The 23,603-nt window shown below is 42.4% G+C and overlaps 1 protein-coding gene across 2 annotated transcripts in view; it reads left to right on the top strand.

Annotated features, from left to right (window-relative positions):
- The window catches only part of MYZAP (myocardial zonula adherens protein), a 584,270-nt gene that overhangs the window by 201,620 nt on the left and 359,047 nt on the right, over window positions 1-23,603 (top strand). For both annotated transcript variants that reach the window (XM_069222400.1, XM_069222399.1), the window contains exons 7-9: window positions 9,719-9,871; window positions 18,908-19,033; window positions 23,403-23,531. In XM_069222400.1, coding sequence (XP_069078501.1) covers window positions 9,719-9,871; window positions 18,908-19,033; window positions 23,403-23,531 — 408 coding nt within the window. The remainder of the gene's footprint in view (window positions 1-9,718; window positions 9,872-18,907; window positions 19,034-23,402; window positions 23,532-23,603) is intronic.

Genomic DNA, 23,603 nt, shown 5'->3' with positions numbered 1-23,603 from the left:
TTCATTCCCCTCACCACCTCCCCCAGTTCGGAGCCCTTTTTTGCTGTTAGGGGTTGCTTGTGCTTAGGGCTTCGTAACTTTGTGTCCACATAGGGCATTCACACCAAATGTGTGTCCTTTTATTCCAATCTGCTGGGTATTCTAGATGTACCCAGGGTTTGTGGATTTGCCTGGAGGGGACCTAGAAAATAAGCAAAATATAGCTTAACTTCGAGTTTTTGGGGAGAAATAGGAAAAAAATGCTCCACAATGTCTGTGTTTTTATTCCTAAAAATGGCATCAACAAAAGGTTTACTGTACTGAAGTAGCCATCTTCCCAGCTTTCAGGAACATGCAGAGCTGAAACAAAAAAACATTTTTTTTTTACCAGAGTTTGGCATTTTCCAAAGAGGTAGCCCATTTGTCCTCTTTCTGTGCTTTCAGCCTACTTTCCGTTTGTGGTGGAAACGGATGTGAAACCCATGCGTCAGCCAGGAAAGCTATACCTTAATCAAAAGAAGACACAATTCTCAATTTGTCAAGGAGTCAAATGTATAGATCTCTCAAGGTTTTACTAAAAAAACGAATGAACTAAAGAAGTATTGAAAATCAGTAGGACAGAATGGCCATTTGTGACAACATATTAATCAGTAACATTTTGTCACAATGACGTATTGACAACAGCAATATATCATTACATCCATCAGACCCTTTTGGTTGCTGGGATATATAGGGTTTGTAAGTTCTCCAAGAACCCAATATACCCAGAGGCAACAACTGAGCACCACTGTAGAGTGAAAAATAATTATCAAGAAAACCTGTGTATTTCTGAAATGGGAACAAGATGTGGAGTTTATGAGCAGTGATTATTTTTTATATCTCTGAATTTGTGGTTACCCATACTAGCATATGATTGAGAGGACATTTTACAAAACATCTTCTTTCTTACACATAACTTACATGTAGAAGGCACAAATGCAGCAAAATCCAATTGGTGATAAAAAAAATTGCGGTCACTCTGATAAAAATGGTACCTCACTTGTGCAGGTAGGCCTAGCTCCTGCGAAAGTAAACTTCCCAAAACACAACATTGACATATTAAATTTTTCCACAGAAAACAGACACCTTTGCAAAGTGGGTAGCTGTATGTATTGGGCTTTAGGGCAGCTGCCACCTAGGGAAACCTCGTAAACCTGCACATTTATAAAAAACTAGACACCTGTGGACATTCAGGGTGCAGGGCATGCATGGCTTTTATGAGCTTCTCTTCCCCAGAATCTCTTTCAAACCTCAAACTCTGACTAAAAACACATGTTTCTCACATTTCTGCGATGGAAAGCTTTGGAATCTCTGGGGAGCCACAAACTTCCTATCACCTAGCATTCCCCCAAGTCTCCTCATAAAAATTGTACCTCACTTGTGTTGGTAGGCACAGTGCCTGCGACCGGAAACTGCCCAAAATGTAACATGAACAAATCACATTTTTCCACATAAAACTGACCCTTTTTTTTTTTTTTTGCAAAGTCTGTAGCTGCAGATTTTTGCCCTATGTCATCCCGCTCCTAGGAAAACCAAGCAAACCTGCACATATTTTTAAGTTTGGCAACCATGGGAGTCCAGGGGTGCATGAGTTACATGGCTCTCGCTAGGTAATTTTGCCCAGAAGCCCCTGCAAACCTCAAATTTTGGTTAAAACACCCACATTTAGCTGTCATTTCTGTGACAAAGTTCCGGAATCTGTGGGGAGCCACACACTTCTAATCACTCTGAGTTCCCAGATGTCTCCTGATAAGAATTGTACCCCACTTGTGTAGGTGTGCCAAGAGAGAGCCAGGCAAAAGGACCTTAAGCACCACATAGCAAGGTAAGTAATAGGGGTAACTGCGCTATTTGGGGCCGTGCTATAGCAATCTAAACCTAAAAACTAGACTACCAGGGTGGTGTCTTTCGTGGATCCCAAGAGGTTTACTTACCCACAATGCCCTGCAAACCACACAGTTTGACTAAAATCACACATTTTTCTTACATTTCTAAAATGGAAACTTCCAGAATCTGCAGGAATGTAGAAAAGTCTTATCACCCAGGGTTAACCCGGTTGTGCCGATTATTTAAAAAAAAAAAAAAAAAAAAGCTGCCTCATTTGTGTGGCTGGGCCAAGTGCCTGTGACAGGAAAGGCTCAGCCATGGTCCATGGGAGTCCCATTGCAAGGGATCTCATTGACTTTGGTTTCATCCAAATGAGAACAATTACAGCTGACCAAAGGTGTCTGGAAGGTGTCTGGATTCTGAGGCAGTTTTGAGCTATGATGGGCTAGTGCTGTGTAAATCTCTGAATGAGTGTGCCAGGGAGTTGAAAAGAGCTGTGGATGGGGAGCCAGTAAAGCTGCTGTGGTGTAGGGTGTGTGCGCAGAGGGAAATTGAGAGGGATACTGGCTGCTGTGTCCTGTATGGTCTGGGGGTCTTCTGCTTAGTTGAATGAGGGAATAATTTTGTATTGTGGTGAGTGCAGTGCCAATAGGGTTGTGCCATTTGGTGAAGATGAAGTGGTGCCATGTGTATCTCTGCTACTTGCCTTCTACCTATGCAATATCCCTGTCCAAGCAGACCAAATCTAAGCTTTTCCTACCTGCTCATGTCTCTGTCCCCTTCAATTTCCTGATTAATCCTGTATACTTGCCAAGTGAACCTTTACGAACAACTTCTGTGAGTTCATGATCTTTCAGCACACTCACTGTATCCGAGACTGCCTTGCAAACCTTAGTCCCAGTAGTGACCAGTAATTTTAGCAGGGAGAGAGGGTGGGGGGCCCACACGCACACATACTCACAACCATGCATTCACACATGTGCACACATACACACACAAACACACACACCCATTCACAACACTCACTCACAAATACACATTCACATTCACTATGAGGGCCGACCAGCAAAACACAGCTCCCTGGTGGCTTAGTGAGTTTCCTAGCTGTAGACGTGTGCAACCGCCAGGAAAACATGTCAGAAAGGCATTGTTGGAAAGCGGAGGTTCTCTCCTTTCCGAAGATGCCTCTCTGAAACCTAAGGAGGCCATTGACAGCCTAAATTCCCTACCACAGCGGGAGAGAAAGCTCCTTGTCGCTCCGGTGGGGAATCTCTGACAACAGAGTGCCTCGTAGTGCACTGATGTCCCAGGTGAATGGGAAGGTTGGGCAAGGGGCTGAAGCAGAAGCAATTCCACTAATCTTCATCCTTTGGGAAAAAAAAATTGAATGCTCTGGTGCATGCACCGGAGGATCCTTTTCATATCTTCCCCGTGGCAGCCAGAGGCTGGCAAACCCTCTGAGGAGGTAGTGCGTCTGACAGCTGCACAAAAGGTGTTCAGAGGTCGCATTTGGAATCCCAGGCACATTTTGAAATATGAGAAAACATTCCACCTATTTAATGACACGTTTAGCTTTGACAAGTGACCATGCTACGTATTGCGTAGATCATTCTTATTTAGTTGGCAGTTGCAATAGGAGTAAGTAAATGAATGTGTAAAATACATCAGTGCCCATTTTCAAACAAGTATTGCTGCAAGGTCTGCAACAACAAAGGCAGACACAGTGGAAATTAGAAGCCCTTCCATTTGGTAAGAAGCCTCCCTTGAAGTCTCATTATATATAATTGTTGTTCTTGGGTATCTCACAGACTTAATACCTAGTTAATACAATTAAAACTCTGCAAACATTCCATGCAATTAAGACTTTACTTGGCTACTGAAATTTGCAGAAAGATATTAACATTTTTAATCCTAACTAATTGTTCAGCTGACTATTTAGCCTTGCTAGTTAAAATAATAAACTATTTACTCTCCATCAGTCTCCCTGCATTACAGCCGATCTCCCCTGCCTTGTACGTAATTTTTTAAGAGCATCCTTTGGATAACATCCCTTTCCTACCCTGTGCCCATACCTCCAAGTCTAGCCCTTCTTTGACCAGTTTATGTGTATCTGTGTCCAGAACAGAGAAAATATGCAGGTGAGTCTTCATGTTTTTATGCTTGCGAAACATAACTGCTCTATCGGTTACGTTTCCCCAGTCTAGTTCTGTTCACATCCACCTTGGCAGCTGTTTGGTAGCCATAATCACAAGACAATCCACTCATCTGTAATAACTCACTTCATGCACATTTAAAAAAGAATCACTCCAGCCTCCTTCATCCTGTCCTAATTATTTTTGTATGTTTGACATTCAAAACCCAGATGAACAGATGTTTAACAGACAATTCCATAAATCACGATACAGCATCCTTTGGGTTGTTGGATTCCCTGAGGGGGCAGAAGGAAATGACCCAGTATCTTTCTTTGAGCACTGGCTGACCCAGTTAGAAGACCGAGTGGCCCTTTCCTCACATTATCAAGTGGAGACTGTCAGTGGGGTCGCCACCCAGGCCGGTGGTGCTCTGTCTCCTGAACTTCAGGAATAAAGAGACTATCCTGTGGGACAGTCCGCATGTCTGGGCTCATTCATGATGAAAACGCACGCATCTTTCCTTCCCTTACGGGTGCAGCGACAGCGGGCATCCTTTCAAGGGGTCAAGAAGCATCTGTGACAACTTGAGTTCATCTACTCCCTACTGTACCCAACAAACCTTAAAGTTCTTGTCAATCAGACCAGTTAACTCTTTACAGAATCTACTGATCCCTTCTGACTGGGTGGAAAAAAGCTGATATGAATCACCCACTCAAGACAACTCCAGTACAGAGTCCAGGTGTGGGGAAGCAGTGAAATCGACAATGGCAGCGTTACCGGGAAGACACCCCTCCATGGTTAGAGGGGGCTCCCTCCCCGGCACAGGCAAGAGATCAACAACAGCACACATCAGAGATATCACACCTGGCCTCTGAGCATAGCTCCCCCCCTCACTGCACATTACATAAGAATCACAGTAAGATTCAGGATCAATTGCTTGCTTACCATCCACTCCTCCATGACCCTTCCGCAGGTCACTCCTTCAACGGCAGACCTCCTGGCATGAAGCATGCCGTGTATCTATAATGAGATGCAGAATACCTAAGCCGGACCTTTTCCAACCATAACCCCTTACTGCTGCACTTGGGCTAGGAGCCCCTCTACAACCGATTTCCCCCCCCTCGGGACCTCCAACTGGTGCTCCTAGGGGATAGCTCATTTCGCAGCCCCACCTGAGAAATGCTGACCCGGTATATGGCGGAAAACTGGGGCACAGCAATGTACAGACTTATAGGATGGGAGGCACTAAAAGTGGTTGTCTGAAGCCACTCCATAAATGCAGTAGTGGGTGTCAGGGCGGATGTACATAGAGAACTAACAACTCCTGAACAGACGCTGGGCAAGTTAGAAGTGGACTCCCGCACCCACGCTATGTGAGTCCCTTATAGTTTAAGCGCTGAAACCTGATAAGGACCCACTGGAGGTGACATCATATCGTCCACTCTGTTAGGCACAGAATATACAATATTTAGTAAAACGTTATCTGGCCGTCTCTTGGAACACATGCCCCACCTGGTGCGGGTTGCGTTATCTAAAATGGTGATGCTCCCTTGCCTACTGTATTATTTGCAAAACCTGCTGTTACATATACCGAGTTCCACATTTCACACACATCATAGAATGCAAGGAACCTTCATGTGGAATAGCGGGTGTTGGCGGGTTTCCTTGCGGAAGCTCCTGCTCCCTGTCGACAGGGATCGAATAGGGCCTCCTACTTTTGAGCATTATCTACAGTGGCCATCCAGATGTCTAGTGGGTTGATGATTGATAGAATTAGGCCTTTCAGTGCCTGAGCGTGCCCTCTACATGATACATGAGTTACTGCTACCTACAGGAAAGCTCCCCCGCAGTGCAATCATCTCCTGACCATCGCATACAAAAGCTATAGCAGAAGTCTCAAGCTCACCCAGACACAAACACCATACTCCACCGAGATCCGTAGGAGAGAAGGCTTAGAAATCTGGTAAATGAAGGGAGTGGAAACCCTGGAAGCACTGTTTCAAGACACTGTCCTCATAACATTTGAACAGCTCTGTGCCAATTATAATATACCAATAGGTAATTCCCTAGCTTATTGCACCCTTCTAGGTGAACTGCAGAAAAACTGGCAGATTGTACACATGGAACACAAAATCCATCGCCTGGTCCATGCAATCCACGTGATGGGTAGTGGAAGATGCCTAGTCACATGAATCATGCATGCACTGGCCCAAACTCCATGTAACATCCTACAACCCATTAGCTGAAAACAAGATATTGGCCTTGACTTCACACAGAAAGAATGTGACTGAATACTCATCTACCTACCTTCGTAAAATCTCACGAAATGCTCAATTCCAATACATACAGCATAACATTACACCTGCACGCCTCCACAAAATATATGGTAGCCCATCCCTCTGCCAGAGATGCAACACACCAAAACTCTGATATGGGACACATGTTCTGGACATGTCCAAAGGCACAGGTGCTATGGAAGTCTGTTACGGAAACACTGACAACAGTCACGGGTAGGGAGAACAACTCTACTATGGAAACGGGCGTTTTAAGATTATTTAAGCGTAGTAAGTCAGGTAGTGCCATCAATAGATTTATTGACTTAGCGATAGCTCTTATGGCCAGAAGAGCTATGAGGTGGAAAATGACACACTTTTCTGACATAACATTGTGGGGTGCGGCTACACTGAAATGGGGTAAAGCCGAATCGCTGGCCCTCCGGAGGGAGGAGATAAGAGGGCTCCGCAAAACCCCCTTGCACTGGCATGGGATACGCTCATGCATGAATTGCAGACACTCTTTGAAGAAAACTAGCACTCACTATACATATATATACATATATATATATATCTCCCCCTCTCTTTGGACACCCTATTACTTAGACTGGATGAACACCATAACAGAGTCTCTCATCCCCGTTGACTGTTTCTCAACGGATGAGGGGCCATGTTTACCTATCCACTGCTAACTGAATCAGTTGACCTATCCTTCCCTAAATGTACCCAACAGCCACTAGCCTCAACATGCAGAGTTCCTTTTCACATATGCAAGCCATGACCTACTACTTCGATATGTTTACAAAAAGGTTAGTTGATTTTGTAAAATTGAACCAATATCTTCCGCTACACTACACACTGCAATGTGATTAGACCTTTTTCAGATTGTGTACACAGATAATGGAGATAGTATATGTCTAGAAGATGTCCAGTCTTTGTATTGTTTAACTGACGTAAACACAATGAAAATTGGTTAAAGAAAATAACAGACAATACCATATAACTTCTTTAAGATATCTTGATCATCAGGTCTTTCATGCTACACGTACCTAGACTATATTACAGAGAAGCAAACAAACCCATCCCTCTTCCTCAAGTAGCTACTACACATAGAACCTTTTCCTTAATCGTGCCAACCCCTCAACTACTTCAGACAGGTTTGAACAAAGGTACTGTTCATTATGCCACACTTATACAGGATGTCTGCAAGTCAAGTGGCAGGCGCTTCAATGTAGACCTCCTTTATCTACCACGGATTAAAAACCTACTTGAAAAAACACTAAAGAGCCCGCAGAAATTGGAAATGTCGATGCCATAAAAATCTATAGTCCCAATAAGACATTTCAAACCCCAAAGGGGAGAAGGGGTACTAGATACAGAAGATCACTCTATTGTGCTCTGTTCCGGTCTGCTTGCTTTCAGGGGCGTAGCTTCAGTGTGGCTGTTTGGAGTCTTACACCCCCCTTGAGAAATGTATTATTTAATAAATAGTTGGGTACAGGAGCTTACAGCTGGGTACAGTAAGGTTTCAGTCGGATTTCCCCTTGGATTTTTAAATATTCACGTAGACGAAAACACATACCCTCTCTTATCTGTTTTGAAGGTCTGAAAACAAGGTTACTTAAAAAAATATTGTGTTAAATACCCCTTCATAATCCGCATTCCTTTCCCCTTCCACTGGACCTTAAGCCCCCCTCATGTGCTGCTTCTTATATGAAGATTCCCAACACACCCACACACACACATACACACACACTCTCACTCACTCTATCTCTCTCTCTTTCTCTCATCGACCAAGCTATGCCCCTGCTTGATTTTTAACGCTAATCTACTGACAACATTATTTAACTGTTGTTGAATACTTATTGTGCGCAAGACAATACAAAGAGTGGGCTTTGGATCTGTCCCTTTCTAATGATGGCATGGATTTCTTGTTTATCTATTTTTTTTCTGTATGGGCCCGTTGTAGGATGGCAGTTATGAATACTTGGCATCCATCCTGGAACTATTAAGAAAAATCAACCAAAGATGCAACCACACCTGAGTGTTCATGCACGTTGGCCATCATGGAATGATTTTGTTAAAGCATAAAAATAAGTATCCACTGGAAAGGCATGCACAGCAGCCATTTTAACATAATTTATGTTTTAACAAAAATCATTCCACGATAGTTGCTGTATCTGCCTGTGCATACACTATGGATGCATAATAAAAAAGAAATAAGCGCTTGCAAAGCCAACAGTCTCGCAGGCAAGACCTACTAGCTTTGCCAATGCTTATTTATTTAATCTGGCTCTCTCGTTAACGTTTGGCACACATTTGCACTTTAGTTCTGTTTTCTGCTTTGACTATTCCTCACTTGCTCAGTTCTCTCGCTTATTTTACACGATTGTTCTAGCTCTCCTATCTGCGCTGTCATTCTTTTCTGTTTTCTTGCTTCCCTGTCCTTAATTGTTTCCAAAGGTTATTCATTTCATTGTGCAGGGTGTAACTTTTAGTCTATAGTGTTAGCCATTGGCTTCCTATTTAATCACAAAGGAAGAATTGCCAATACTCTGATTATCAACTAATAGTTAAACGAACGTGTTCAGTAAATCAACATAATCACTAAAAGTGTGCATGTAGAGAAATGCTAAATAATTCTGCAACGTTTCAGCCTAGGCATGTTTATAACATGGCCTTGAGCATTCTAAAACACAAACTTATTTAAAACAAGTCTTGACAAGGAATTGTTGGTCTCGTTTAATTTCATTGAATTCTCTGAGGTGGGTGGAATGAGCTGAAGGCCTTTTAATGTGGAATTTCTGGAACATTTCGCAAGACCAAAATAGCTGCCTTAACTTGAGACCGAGGTGAACTGTTCTTCAGTTTTTCAATTTACTTATACTTATCGCAGTGTTTAGAACACCATGCTTCCCTTAATTTTGGATTGCGGTATTCTCGAGGCTCCTACAATATTGATATGCTCTCTGTGGGTCGGCAGCTGGTAAAACAAAAATAAGGAAACACTTTGAAATGAAGTTACCTAGAAAATAATTGGGCAACTATTTCCTAGCTAATTGTACAGTGCATGGATTGTAACACATGGCTGTTCAGTTTAAATTCCTTTCTAATCTCATTTTCCGTCTAGAATATCACGTTCAAGTTACATTGGTGGGTCTATATCTTGACAGCAATGCGACTGTGAAATTATTTATTTTATGGTCACTATCCATCATCATTAGAGTTGACTGTGTATCTATTTTAAAACTCTGTGTTCCCACATTGTCGTAAAATAGAAATACCATTATTATTTACATCACTGTGTGAAGAGCTGGATTTGTAATACAGTAGCGTGTAAATAAAAAACAATATGCTGTGACTGTATAAAATGCCTGCTTGTGTACTTTGACTCTAATTAAAGTTTTGTGTACAATTGTAAAATTGTCTACATGTTGGTTACTCGTTTGCAATCTGTCTACTTTCCAGAAAACACTGGTTGATGTGACATTGGAGAATTGTGATATTAAAGATGAGATCAAAAGTTTGAAACTTTCTTATGAAGAATCCATGGAAAAATTGAAGGGAAGGCAGAGAGAGCTTGAAACTGCCCAAGTGGAAAATGCAATGCTGAAGCTTAAGGTATACTGGCAAGTTATTTAATTCATCTTTCAAGCTGAGTTTCAGTCTGAATAGCGATATCAAGCACCAATAATGTGCCAAATTTAAATATGTATCTTCTAAAAGTGTTTTGGAAACGTGTCGGCAGTAAGGAAGAACTTAAGATTCGGGGTATTGAATGATGTTACTGGAATTCTCTAAGAGCACACCATTTCCATTGCCATCCTACTTGGCCATGTGTTTAGTGCGCCTGACTTGTAACATCTTATTGTTACACCAGGTCACTAAATTCCACATTTAGGCCCTCATTATTAGTGTGGCGGTTTTAAGACCACCACACTCGCAGTGGTGGGTGGACCGCCACCAAAGTGGTGCTCCAACCTCCAAATACGACCCTGGCAAAAGCACCATTGCCAATTTTAGGCTGGCTGACAGCCTGGCGGTCTTATTCTTACGACCCCGTGTCTGCCAGCCTTTGCATGGCAGTTCCACTACCATGCAAAGGCTGGCAGAGATGGGGTGCCGGGGGCCCATTGGGGCCCCTGCACTGCCCATGCACTTGGCATGGACAGTGCAGGGGCCCCCATGGAAAGCCCCGCCGTGCTTTTTACTGCCTGATTAACAGGCAGTGAAAAGTGTGACCGGTGCTGTTGCACCCAACGCACCACAACATTGCTGCCGGCTCAATTACGAGCCGGCGTCAATGTTTCAGTGAGTTCCCTGCTGGGCCAGCAGGCGGAAACGCTGTTTCTGCCCACTGGCCCAGCGGGAAACTCATAATAGGGCCAACGGGTGGAAGACCGGAGTGGCAGTCTTCTGACCCAAAGAGTTTTAAACTCATAATGAGGCCCTTACTGCCTTCTAAATTAGTGGTGCCTCAAGCTGGTGCTTTTGCTAGCTGATCTAACGAGCAGAGGATAAAAACAGATTCCTGATGCGGCAGCACAACAGGATATAAGAGGACTCCAACCGTGTCCTGGAATTACAGTTGCACATTACCCACGCATGATCATGAAAGTAAGATCAACACTCAAGCAAGTGCATTTCTTTAAGCACTATGGCCCACTTGCATGGGGTATTACTGGCTGTTAATTGCCTCCCATTAATTTTGAAAAGGCAAAATACCATGTGATAGTGAGAGTTACAACTAAAAATGTGTAATTTGAGTGTCAGAAATGCTGCTACCAGAGCTGTGATTTCCACCACAGTATTTTTCAGTCCACGTTCCCCATGTCTCCATCCCACTCCACTCCTCAAAAGCTAGCTATGGTTTGGTACTTTTGTCTTGCACATGGGATTGGTAAGTCTGGTGAAAATAAGTCCTTGGGATGTTTTTCAATTTAGCTCAATTTATTTTTTAACGGTCTGGCTTGATGCAGGGTGGCTGTACACCTATTTTTATCAGTTCTTTAACCTTCACACAGAGGAGTCTTTGGCTCCCACCTGCAGAAACATCACCCTATCATCTCATTCTTTTGGCTCCTTGGTTTATCATTCTGCCTCGTATTGAGTGTTTGCATTGTAATGCAATGCATGAGGGACTGTTTTACATCTGACATCATCACACGTTAAATTGCTTATCTGATGTATGCATTGTGTAAATAAACCAATATTTTCTATTTTGATTTCAGTTTTACAGTTATCTGCCCACACATTTGGTGCAGTGGGAAAGTGGTGTGTTCTGTACACCAAGAAGAACACAATGAATTTAAATTCCTTGAAATATTTATATACCTGTGACAATCTTCTTCACACAGAGGTTCACCAGGTCTTGACGGCTTAGCTCCCCAACACTTTCTGCCTCTCCCGACACATTCCATGATAGAACAGAATGCCTTGCAAGGCACATTCCACCCAGCATGCAAGGTCAAACCACAACAGATACATTTCTCAACGTACTTATAAATTCTATGTTCTGGTGTAGGAACTCAACTTTCTGATCTCATGACAGGGAATATAAGTTGTATTGCTTATGGGCCTACAAAGCATCATAGGGAAACTGTTCTACATAATATAATACTGTGTCACAGAAAGATCTGCAAAAAGATGTAGAATTTATTAGATTGTTGTACTCCGCCCAAAGCTGATGATACATAATATGAAGGAGGATAAGAAAAATGATTCCCTCGGTGCTTCTAGTCATACATGAACAAAATCTAAGTACCATGTTCCCTCATGCTGTTCTGGCCCAGAGGGTTAAAAGGACACACTGTGGCAGCACACACCCACAGCTACAGGTAACAACGTGATAATGGTATTTGGAAAACTGTGGTGACTTGTGGACTAAAGGTTGGGAAGTAACCTGACACTCATCCGAGACCACCCAATTCTTGTTTGTTTTTTCTTTTTCAAATCGACCTAGATAAGTCATAAAAGAAAAAGAAACCACAATATCAATATAGCCAAAAATATATAGGACAAAGCACAGTAATATTAAAATAATATAAAACATAACTCAATCAAAGACTCCCACCCTAAAACAGCAGGTCAAAAACTAGTGTGATAAAACAAATCATAAATTCCTAGTCACGATCCGTCCGTGGGCACATATAAATGCGTACTTATCAATGTTTATCCATCCTTGGACTTCTTGACATGAATAGCAAGTTTAAGAAAAGTACACTAAAATGCACTTCAAGGGAATTCAACAATTGGAAATGGAATAAAGCTTCTTTGCCCTAGCTTCTTTAAAAGGGGCTTAAAAAAATACTTGTGTGGGGAATTATAAAAACAACAGTGGAAAACAGAATACAATAGGGACTGCTCGGATGTATTATCACAAGGGCAGGGCAGTGCAGTGCAACGTCCCCGTCTAAATCAAACACTATTTTAAAACAAAAAAGTCACCAAATCGTACCTGCCCTTCAGGGAAGAAGGAGCGATCTGTCCCAGTGTGTGAGAAGGAAGTTTAAATAAGGAGCAGGCTCCTCAGGCACCAAAAATCTATGGTAAGTCAATACAGTATGCTTGAATAGCTCAGCTATTAATCTCTGTTCCTCACAGGACTTGTGAAAGTGATTTTTCACCTTTAACCTGTCCTTTTTACTTGGGATCAGTAAACATGGAAACCAGGGCCAAGGCATCCAAAGATTTACAAATATAATTCAGCCACAGGATTGCGTAGCCACTCTCCAAGCTGAGACAGTCTAGAATTATATCTCTACAGAGTATTGTCTCTGGATTGGACCAAACACCGACCCACAACAACAGAGGAACCAAGTGCACCTTGTCTGCAATATATTCTTGGTTAAGCACCAAATGTAAGATGAAACGAGAAGTAGACTGGGGCAAGTACAATAGCCTGTGAAGAATTTGATTTTCCTCCTTTTGAAGGAGTGAAGTATTGTGAAAGTCCCATACCCCAGGCCCATATGTGACAGCAGCGACACAGTGCACGTTGAACACCCTTAAAAGAGGAAGATGGTCCCCTTTGCTCTTGGTCTAGGAAGATTACACATTGCACCCGCAGAGCTGCTGAGTTTAAGGCAAGAGTTGTTGAGATGAGTCTGCCAAGACCTTGAAGAGCTAAAGGTTGAACCTAAATAACTAAAATCGCCAGTACGAGTGAGGTTGTGTGTTGATTATAAGTTTGTTTAACCTATGTTTAGCTAGACCACAAGCTATAATGTGTGATTTACCATAATTGGTTGTTAGGTCTAGACTGTTTATGAATATAACAAAATGGCTAACCTGTCCCTTCAAAGCACTCAGAGTGTGGGCTAGCAGGACTGGGTCATTGGCATAGAGTATTGCAGGCATCTGCACACCTGCAATCCTTGGAGTGTCCAACAGGTTGGAAATAAAATAGGCACACAGGCCGTTAATATAAAGAATAAACAGCAGGGGTGCCAAGATACATCCTTGACGGACTCCCCACTTCAAAGAAAACTCTGGAGAAAATTTGCCTTGGCCATTCAAGCGCACTTTAGTGGCTAAGTCACTATGTATCGAGTATAAGAAGATTACTAATGGAAGGTCCACATCTTGATCCAACAACACAGCCCAGAACTTGGTCCTGTTGACTGAGATGAATGTGGTGGACAAATCCATAAATGCCATGTAGACTGGGGAGCACCTATCATAGATGTATTTGCTGACGGTCAATCTCAAATCTAGGCACTGCTCCGCCGTGCCCATGCTTGAGCAAAAACCAAACTGAAAAGGTGAAAGAATCTTGTTTTCCTGTACCCAATCTACAAGACAATTATAAATCACTCTTAAGATGAGTTTGATTATGCCATTGATAAGTGAAATAGGTCGATAGAATTTGAGGATGTGCGATCTTCCTTTTAAATATTGGGACTATGATGGATAAAGTCCAAGAATGCAGAATATTTATGTTAAGGGTGCTATTAAAAACGTTAGTTATCAGGGGTCCTTACAAATCGTGCATGTATTTTATTAGGCCAACTGGGACCCCATCAGGGCTAGGCACCTTCCCTCCTCTGCTATACTGTATGCCTAGTTCCACTTGTGAAAGCAAAACATAGAAGGGCAGAGAGAGCTGCAGCCTGATACAAAGTACGTGCACCACGTCCAGGTCCACCCCTAGATGATATATGGCAGCAAAGTGCAAAACCCAGTCGGAACCAAGGATATTATACTGCAAGCGGGGATTAACTGGGGCATCCCTCTCTTTAATTTTATTTACCAGATCCCAAAATTGCTTGCTATTGTTCCTTACTGCAGTGGTGTCCAGTAACTCGCAATCCCTTTTAAATGCATCTTTCCTGGATTTAATAGCAGATTTATATGCTTTGTGGGCATCCTGGACCCCTGGCCCTAGCCTTGGGATGGCAGCCATAGCCCTCTTCAGTCTGCGATTAGCCGCAGAACAGTGCTTATCAGACCACTGTAGTGCCCCTTCATCGGTGCAAGATGGTCTAAGCAGGGCTTGTTTTACTTGTAGGGTTAAATTGCTGTAATGTAGCACCATCGGTTCACCCACCGCCTCTGCCAGACAGCTAAGAAACTTACCCTGACATGTTTTTAACAACCCCTCTATTGTATCAGCAGGGTTCCTATGGTGCCAGATGAGCCTTAAACCAACTGTCTGATGTTGGGAGACAGAAATTGTATTAGTAACAAGCTGATACCTGCTTAAAGACAAATGGGCTAGGGTGTGAAGGGCATTATGGTTGCCCCATTCGGTCAATAATATTTCTCCCCTTGAGAACCAATGTACAAAATCAGCATTCACAAACATATAATTAATGATTCCATCTGAAGGTTTAAACTCATCCGGATCATAAGACCACCTGTTGACCGGCCTCTAACAGAAGGGGAAGCTTCATTGGAATAGCATGCATACCCATCAGAATGTACCGGAATAATAGACTGGGTCTCTTGTAGGGCAATTATGTCATACTTGGAGACAAAGGCCTGCCATTTAGGATCTTTTATTTTATCTTTTAGACCAGCTACATTTCAGCTAAGAAAAGAAAACGATTGGCCACAACATAAAACTGAAGTAACTGCCTTTGCTGGAGACTGAATACTGCTTCCAACCAAAGTGGAACTGGTAGTAACAGTCGACGGGAGTCAATCAAGGTCCGAAGGGACATCAAACCTGTTTGATAAGGGGATGGGATAACATTTACTAAGGCTTTCTGCAGAAGCTGAAGACCCCTGAAGAGACTAACTAGAAGTATCTCTATTTTGACTGGCCACGTCGGGTTCGTTATAGATGGGGTACTGCTGTCCATGAGGGTAACATGACAGTATACTTATATTGTTAGACAAGGGAACTGGAGAAAAAGAATAAGACCAGTCCTGGAAAGGGGAAGATTTATAAAGTATTGTATTGGAACCAGTGTTGGAACTCTTAGGAAGTTTCTGATGGTTGCCAATTGACGGCAAATTATGAAACATCCGGGGATGTCAGAAATTCACAACAATACAATTCCCAGGTATGTTCACAGGTTTTGGCCCAATTCATGCACACCTACACACTAAAATATTGTCTTTAGTGTAATAGAGAGATAAACACTTATGGTGTGCTAGCCAGTGCAAAGTCTTGGTAAATAGTTCCTCAGAAGACTCCTGTTAATCAGATCAAAGAGAAGGGACCCCCGTCATAACATATACAAATGGACATGCTGTGGGAGGGAGGTGAATAACTACTTGTGCAGAGGCGGTGCTAGTTGAACAAGTCTTTGATGACGGAACAGACAAAACAGGGGTTTGTGAGGTAGAGTCCTGATCATTGCAATGAGGATCAACTTGGTGGGGCTGCTCCTCGACAGTGGCATTTCCCTCAGGAGTTTGCGTCAGTTGAATAACATTACTATCTTCAAGGGCAGAGACATAGTTAGCGCCCGAATGTAAAGAACCTACTGGCTGGGCAGCTCACCTGCTGCTCCCTGGAGTTCTACAACGCAAGCACGGAAGTATAGATTCCCCTTTAGATTCGATGGAATCTAGCCACTGGATAAGTGGAGAGATTTCCGATTTAAGCGCCATACAAAACCTTTCATAAAAGCTCTCTAATGTGTTAGATTAAAAAACTGAATTCAATGTAGAACCCCTTTCTGCTGCGCTCTGCAATATTGATAGATGCCCTGAATTACATGCCAACGAGTGTACAGTCTGCAGTGGCACTTCCTGAGAACTCAAATACGAGCTGGTAGATGGTTTAGGTCTAGCACCCCTTTTGGATCTCTTCGACTGAGCAGATGAGCATCCATGACTTAGGTGAGTTCATTACAACTGCTGAGACAGCCACAGAACAATGCACACTGGTTGAGGCCATAGTGATGTCCAAAGTGGAGCGAGTCGAAAGTCCAGCCTCACAGTCGCAGCCCTAGTTAAGAGACAGCTGTGGTGTCGAAAGTAGATAAGCTCTCCGCAGCAAAGATGAGTATTTTCGTATTATTTTATTAAGTATAAACAATGAAATGTCCCCCAACGCTCAGCCTCCGACAGGTCTCCAAACCGGCTCAAAAGAACACTGACACCGATCTGAAAACCACGTTCAAAGCCGAAGCAGTCGTGGGCCAAGTTACAGTGCGCTCGTGAGCGTGTGTGTATTCTCAACATAAGGTTGGAACTTTTAGAATATAACAACAGCCTACTCTACTTGAGCGCTCTCTCTCTATTCATTACACTGATTGCATTTTCTAGAATGTGGTCAATGGACATGGGTTTAACGGAAGTGGGCACGGACACACAATCAACAGTTTTCTTCTTGCCCATCCCCACGCTTCAGGTTGAGCCAGTCAGGATTTTGAATTCATTCAGGTCTTAAAGCAACTAATCCAATCCCTGACTGGCCCCCAGTGCTGCAAACAAAACCAACGACAGTAAAAAGGGCGTAGACAGCTCAAAAAAATGGTGTCCAGTTTAGAGTGGTTTCTGCAGTTGCTCCAGGGTGGCAGGTGGCTAAGTCTGGTCCACCAAACATAGCATGAGACAAACAGACCAAAAAAGTGGCTCTAAACCGAGAATTCAAGGTGGTGGGGTGAGCCGCCCGGTCTCCTCTGGTCTCGGACGGGTGCAGACAGGCCCACCTGCACATTTTCCTTTTAAAGATAAATCATTCTGCCACACCACTTTGAGGCTTATGTTTTGGAATTATATTTTGAGGTATGAGTCAGAATCAGCAGCAACACAACACATGTTATTCATTTGACAGCTTAGGGTATTTTAAAACAAAGGCGATCTACTGCATCTTAATTGGAAATTGACTAGAAAGGGAATAACATAAATCAGTAATCATACCCTTTTCTCTTTTTTTGAAGTAATGAAAATTAGCTTTCCTAACTAAATGCAAATTGAGCATGAAACATAGGTAAATATTTGGATAATGCACGTTTGAGTTACTTATAAAAGGTTTAGGCTATTGAATGAAATGTTTTGCAACACAACTCTTCATGTCGTCATTTTGAGAAGCTCCAGTATCTGCCGAAGGAGGTAGAATACTGAAGCCCAGCTGTTGCTTAATTTAGAAAGGGGGCATTTCATTCAAACTCTTGTTACCCTTGATTGGTTACTGTGGCAAAATAAATAGACTCTCAGATTGTCATTTTGTTTGACAAAGGGTTGTACTAGACATGGCCTAGATATTGTTAGAGAAGGTGAAATGCCAAGAGGCAAATTGCAATAATGTGGTAAAGCAGTTCTCCACATAAACAGAAGCTGAAACCACAGTTTTGGTTAAGTTGAAAGGACGAAGTGCCAGCACCACATGAATTAGTGAGTAGGACACATTCTTGGCACGAGTGTCTGAGAAAGATGACACCATACCTCCATGAAGGAGTTATATACTACGTACAACAGAATAAGTAGAACATGCTACAAAATAAGGAATGTATTAAACAAACCTTACAACATGTCTGCTGCATTCAAAATGTATATAGAATATAATGGAACTTATAATACGGCGAACAGGATGTCAGTCACATTTGGGACGGAGTAATTCCCTCATCCAAGGGTGTAATCAGGCCCATAGTGTGTTCTGTAAATCTTGGCCAGAGTGACACACATCAAATTAGAGTTAGCTGTGGAATTTCAAAACATCAACCTATTTTCGTCGGGAGTGTGGCAAGACAGAATTATGCTACATAGACATGCAACAATAGAAACATTAACCAAATATGCATGGGTCCCTGGCCACTGGATCGACCATAGTAAAACAATCTGTTATTAGACAACAGCAAATTGGCATTATATGAACTTTGGAACCAGAAACCTTTGAAGAATCAAACAATGTGAAGTGAAGATTACAATATTTGCAAGGAAGATTCTATTTAGTGTGTCTTGAGACAGCTCAAACCTTTGCTTCATATTAGGTTTTTCTCTTCCATTAGTAAGATACTGTATTCAAGATTCTTAAAAGGGCTCTGTCAAAGTCTGATGTATGTAAAGTCACATGCAGATATTTTTCAGTGAAAGTAAAAGTTGATGAAGTGCGGTTTTATTAAATATAACTGTTATAAGATTGTTTGTCAATACCATATTATCAAAGTATTTCATTTTGTAAGTATACTCAATAGGCCATTTTGCAAATCACACAAATGTACATTATCATACAATGTTTCTATCATGTTTTTTTGGTAGGTGGAATCCTCACAAGAAGCAAATGCTGAAGCGATGAGGGAGATGACCAGAAAATTACATAGACAGTATGAAGACAGGCTACAAGAAGAAGAAGCAAAGCATGTCGCAGACAGAGAAGCTCTAGTAGTATGTGCATCTAGTCTAAGAACTCATTTGGCATACACTCAAAGTGTTTTTTTAGATATCATTTTCAGAGTGTTTATGGATATATTTCAGTTTACCCCCCTTCCTAAATGTCATCCATTTCTTTCCGGAGACAATGGGATTTGTTGTAGAGATCTAACTTATACAAAATATTTCAGAGTACTGTCATGTGGGATATTCATGAGGTCTCTCAAGGTATTGGATGGCCAGTCTGAAACCTTTATCAACTTCTGGTTTGGTCTATGGATGCACCCCTCCTCATTATGTCTGTGCCTACAGGTCTTGTCAATGCACCTTATGCTGATTTCTATGTTTCTGCTGATTGGAAATAACTTAAAATTTATGTTGTAGTTTTTTTTTTAAGTCAGATTGTGTAGTGCGCCTGCCTACTTCTATGCTCATGGCTGCATTCTTCAGTCATTGTGTAACTACTAATAATTTGATTATTTTTCTAATTTTGGAAAACAACATTGCTTTGTGACATAGGGCTAGATGTAGGAAAAACCAATTTTGTGACTCTCAAATTGCGAGTCTGAGCGACTCGCAATTTGAGAGTCGCAAAATCGGATGCTGGATGGTGTCTCTGACACCATCTGCGAATCAGAAGGGGGTCGCAAAGACCCACCTCATTAATATTAATATTAATGAGGTGGGTCACAATTTGTGACCCCCTTCCGATTCGCAGCACTCACAGGGATGGTGGCCTGCTGGAGACAGCAGACCACCATGTCTGTGACTGCTTTTTAATAAAGCAGTTTTTTTTTTTGTAATGCAGCCCGTTTTCCTTAAGGGAAAACAAGTTGCAACACAAACAAAAAAATTCAACGTTTGTGGTTCATTTTTTCAGCGCAGGCAGTGGTCCAAAAGACCACTGCCTGCGCTGAATTTTTTTTTTCAGGGCCATTCACAAAGGGGAAGGGGTCCCATGGGGACCCCTCCCCTTTTGCGAATGGGTTAGCACCCATTTGAAATGGGTGCTAACTGCGAATTGCTTTGCGACCGCGTTCGCGGTCACAAAGCAATTCTACATCACGATGCGAATCGCAAATAGGAAGGGGCACACCCCTTCCTATTTGCGAGTCGCATTCCCATTTTGCGAGTCGCATTCCCATTTTGCGAATCGGTAACCAGGTTACCAGCTCGCAAGATGGGATTGAGCATTGCGATGAGCATTTTGCATGGCGCAAACAGCAAAATTTGCTGTTTGCACCATGCAAAACGCTTGCTACATCTGGCCCATAGTGATGTAAATAGCACTGTAACACTTATACTAACACATCATTCACTCACACTCTGCCGTTATATAGGAGCACCTTGATTACTTTACTTTAAATTGTGGAATGTAGGTTTCCACTAAATGTGATATTTTATTCACAAACTTAATCAGTACAGAAAGTTCTTTATGGTACAACCACTGTCGTGAAAGTTAATTCATATCCTTCTCCCAGAGGGACCAAAAATCTTTCTGTTATATTATTCACTTACCCAGGTCCCAAGGTACTGGGTTGCCCCATTTTGTAAAGACAATAACTTAAGGTGAAGTCAGATTTTAAATTACAATTTGGAAAATGCCACTTGGCATTTTATTGCCTTAGCTATATTGGTGCCTACAGCCTGTTTCTGGATATATGACTGGTTGTAATTGGGATTTGTGTATTCCTCCTAGACAACTGCACACACAATGGTAGCTTAGGTTTGACAGGATGGTCTATAACTGGCAGGGTGGGAGGGATGAGTTAGACACAACCTCACTTACACCTGAACACGCTTTGTCCTGTCTCCACCCAAAGGGCCTAACAACCCTGCATTGTCACTTCAGCCACCTTGGAGCCAGGGCAGGGGAGGCAGGAAATTTCTTGCACTTCAAAATCACTGTCAAGAAGCTTCTCCCTCCTTCCAGAACCAGTGCAGCAGGGTATATAAGATTACACTTCTTCACCTGGGGATACTCTGCTAGGAAGAAGGGCTGCTGTGCTGCTACAGGGACTGCCACTCTGCTGGACTGCTGCTCTGGAGGATATACTGCCCTGCTGTGCTGACCTGTTCCTTTTAAGGAACTGCTGCCCTGCTGTGCTGGCCTGCTGCCTTCTTGCTTGGGTGAGAAGGACTGGACCAGCATCTCTGAAACCCACAACCTAGAGTAACTCCGAGGGCTGGCCTCCTGATCTGCAGCCTCAGGGGCATAACAGGTCAGACACCAACAACTTTGCATCTGCATCTTGACTCTGCCATCTGTGAGTCTACTCTGCCAAGTGGTGCTACCCCTGACATGGTTTGAAAGTGGACATAAGGTACTCTGCCAGCCTGTGGATCCAGCACAACCGGTGCTTCTCCTCTGCTACACTGTGCAACCCCCAGCAGAACTGACACATCTTCGCTGCTGCATTGATTGGGCCCATTGAAAAAGAATTGAATTGCTACCACAGCCTGCATTACACCCAACACCACCACTGTGCGACGCATCCTCAGCGGAGGCCTTTGTATCTCTCTACTCAACGGCAACCTCGATGACAACACCAGTCTCCCCATCCCAGCCATGTAGCTTCTCAGAACTGACGCATTCCACAAACTGCCTGTTGCACAAATGGCACTGGATTTTTGCATGGCAAGCCCCGTCGACAGGGTCCTTGATGTCACCACAACAGGACCTCGCAGCACAGCCTCAGCGCATCTTGGAACCAACGCATCGTCTTGGCTGCGCCATGCATCTTCAATGCGAATCCACCAATGCCCCGCAAACCAGGATTAAAGGTACTTTTGTTAAGAGGGCCTAATGAGTCCCTGTAGCCAGCCCTCGCTCCATTGTGATCAGCCTGAGCTTGTGACTTTATGCAGTGACCAGATATCCGCAGTTGGCGCTTCACGGCTTCTGGTGCTTTTTTCCCTAAAATCTTTAAAATTCACTAACTCTGATTCTACTAATTACATTTTTGTTGTTTTGATCTTGTTTTATTTATTAAATGAAGCCCTATTTTTCTAATCCTGTTATGGGCTAATTTTGTGGCATGTTTTCACTGTGCTACTGTTTGAAGTCTTGCTCAAATATTTTATGCTTTGACTCTAGGTTAAGCTTGACTGCTCTGTGCCAAGTTACCATGGGGTTGAACACAAGTTCATGTGGGGTTTGCTTGCGCCTTAGCCTGACAAGGAATATGGTTCCTGCGTGTCCATTGTTCACACCCCAGTCAACCAACATCCCAATTTCTTACATTAACTTTTTGTCATGCATGCATCTCTATTAAGGGGTAGGTAGCTAGTCATATATTTTCTGTTACAAATATGCCTCAAAAGACTCCTCCATCAGTATTACACAGTGATCTTTTTTACACTGGACTTCATTCTAGGCTCTGTGCAACAGTGGGATTCTAGCATCCGAGCTTCCGGTTTCAGATAAAATGCCAAGGTATAGCATTTTTCACCTTGCTCTAAGTCACAAAAATGATTGTTTACTTTACGTCGGCATGACAGCCTTTAACATTGGGTTATTTTGTTAACCTTTTTGCTGCCAATGTCTCAACTATGGAAGATCTGATTGAGTATCTTCTTTTACCCCTTCTTCATCACAGTCCCAATGTTGAGTTTACTACATTGAAAATGCATCTGTTTTTGACCTTCTCCTTCATCATACATATTTTCGACAACTTACTTAAGAGCTTAGAGCTGCATGGAGCTGAGAGACGTGATCCAGACTTGCTTTTTCCTTATATAGTACTTGGGTTCCTGGTTGTTGTAGTGGCAGACAAGCTGTTCATGTGTATTCAAAATTGTGAAAGAAGCTTCTTATCATGATTAATCAAAACATCAAGAACACAAGCAGTATTTCATGTCTTCTACTTTACCTATCATTTAGCTAGAAAGCCCTTATGATACTCTTATCTCTATAGCATTTTGCCTACGACCTAAAGTTCTGGTGGTGTCTTTAACAATAGGGGAGCAGTGTATTTACTAGTGACCTCCTTATCTACTGCTAAGGGTCCTTAAGTCTGTGATTAGGCTCCCTTCCTTTCTTTTGTCACATTTGTTTTTTTGCTTTCTTAACTATCTGCCCATTAGTTGCTCTCCCAGATTTTCACTAAACTATTTTGCGACTAAAATTATTTGAATCTGCTTGGCTAATTTGTTGTAAAATTAATCTCATGGTATTCTTGGTTAGAACCAAGGCAACTCATGAGACATTCATTGTGTAGATGTTGGATATAATTATGATTAGTTGAGCAACATCACCTTAAAGCAATTGCTCACTTTGAAGCAATTCTTGTTCACAGAAATATGTGCACAGTCACTTGTTTATTCAAATGTATCATTCTGTGGTATTTATGCCAGTGACATTGCTTTCTTTATATATTCTAAGGCAAAAACGAACCAGTTTCTCAAAGCCATCGAAGATGCCAATGAAAAGGTGCGAATTGCAGAGCTAAGAATTGGGGAACGAGATCAGCGAATTGAAGAACTAGATCGGCTAATCTTTTGCATGGAAGAGGTGATTCATACCACTTACCAGTTCAAATGTGCTTTTATTTATCCGTTTTATTATTTTGTTTGAGACAAACCA

Source organism: Pleurodeles waltl, chromosome 3_1 (genome assembly GCF_031143425.1).
Source record: "Pleurodeles waltl isolate 20211129_DDA chromosome 3_1, aPleWal1.hap1.20221129, whole genome shotgun sequence".
NCBI classification, from domain to species: Eukaryota; Metazoa; Chordata; class Amphibia; order Caudata; family Salamandridae; genus Pleurodeles; species Pleurodeles waltl.
The sequence above is the reverse complement of the archived record's forward strand: the minus strand, read 5'-3'. Positions and strand labels throughout refer to the sequence as shown.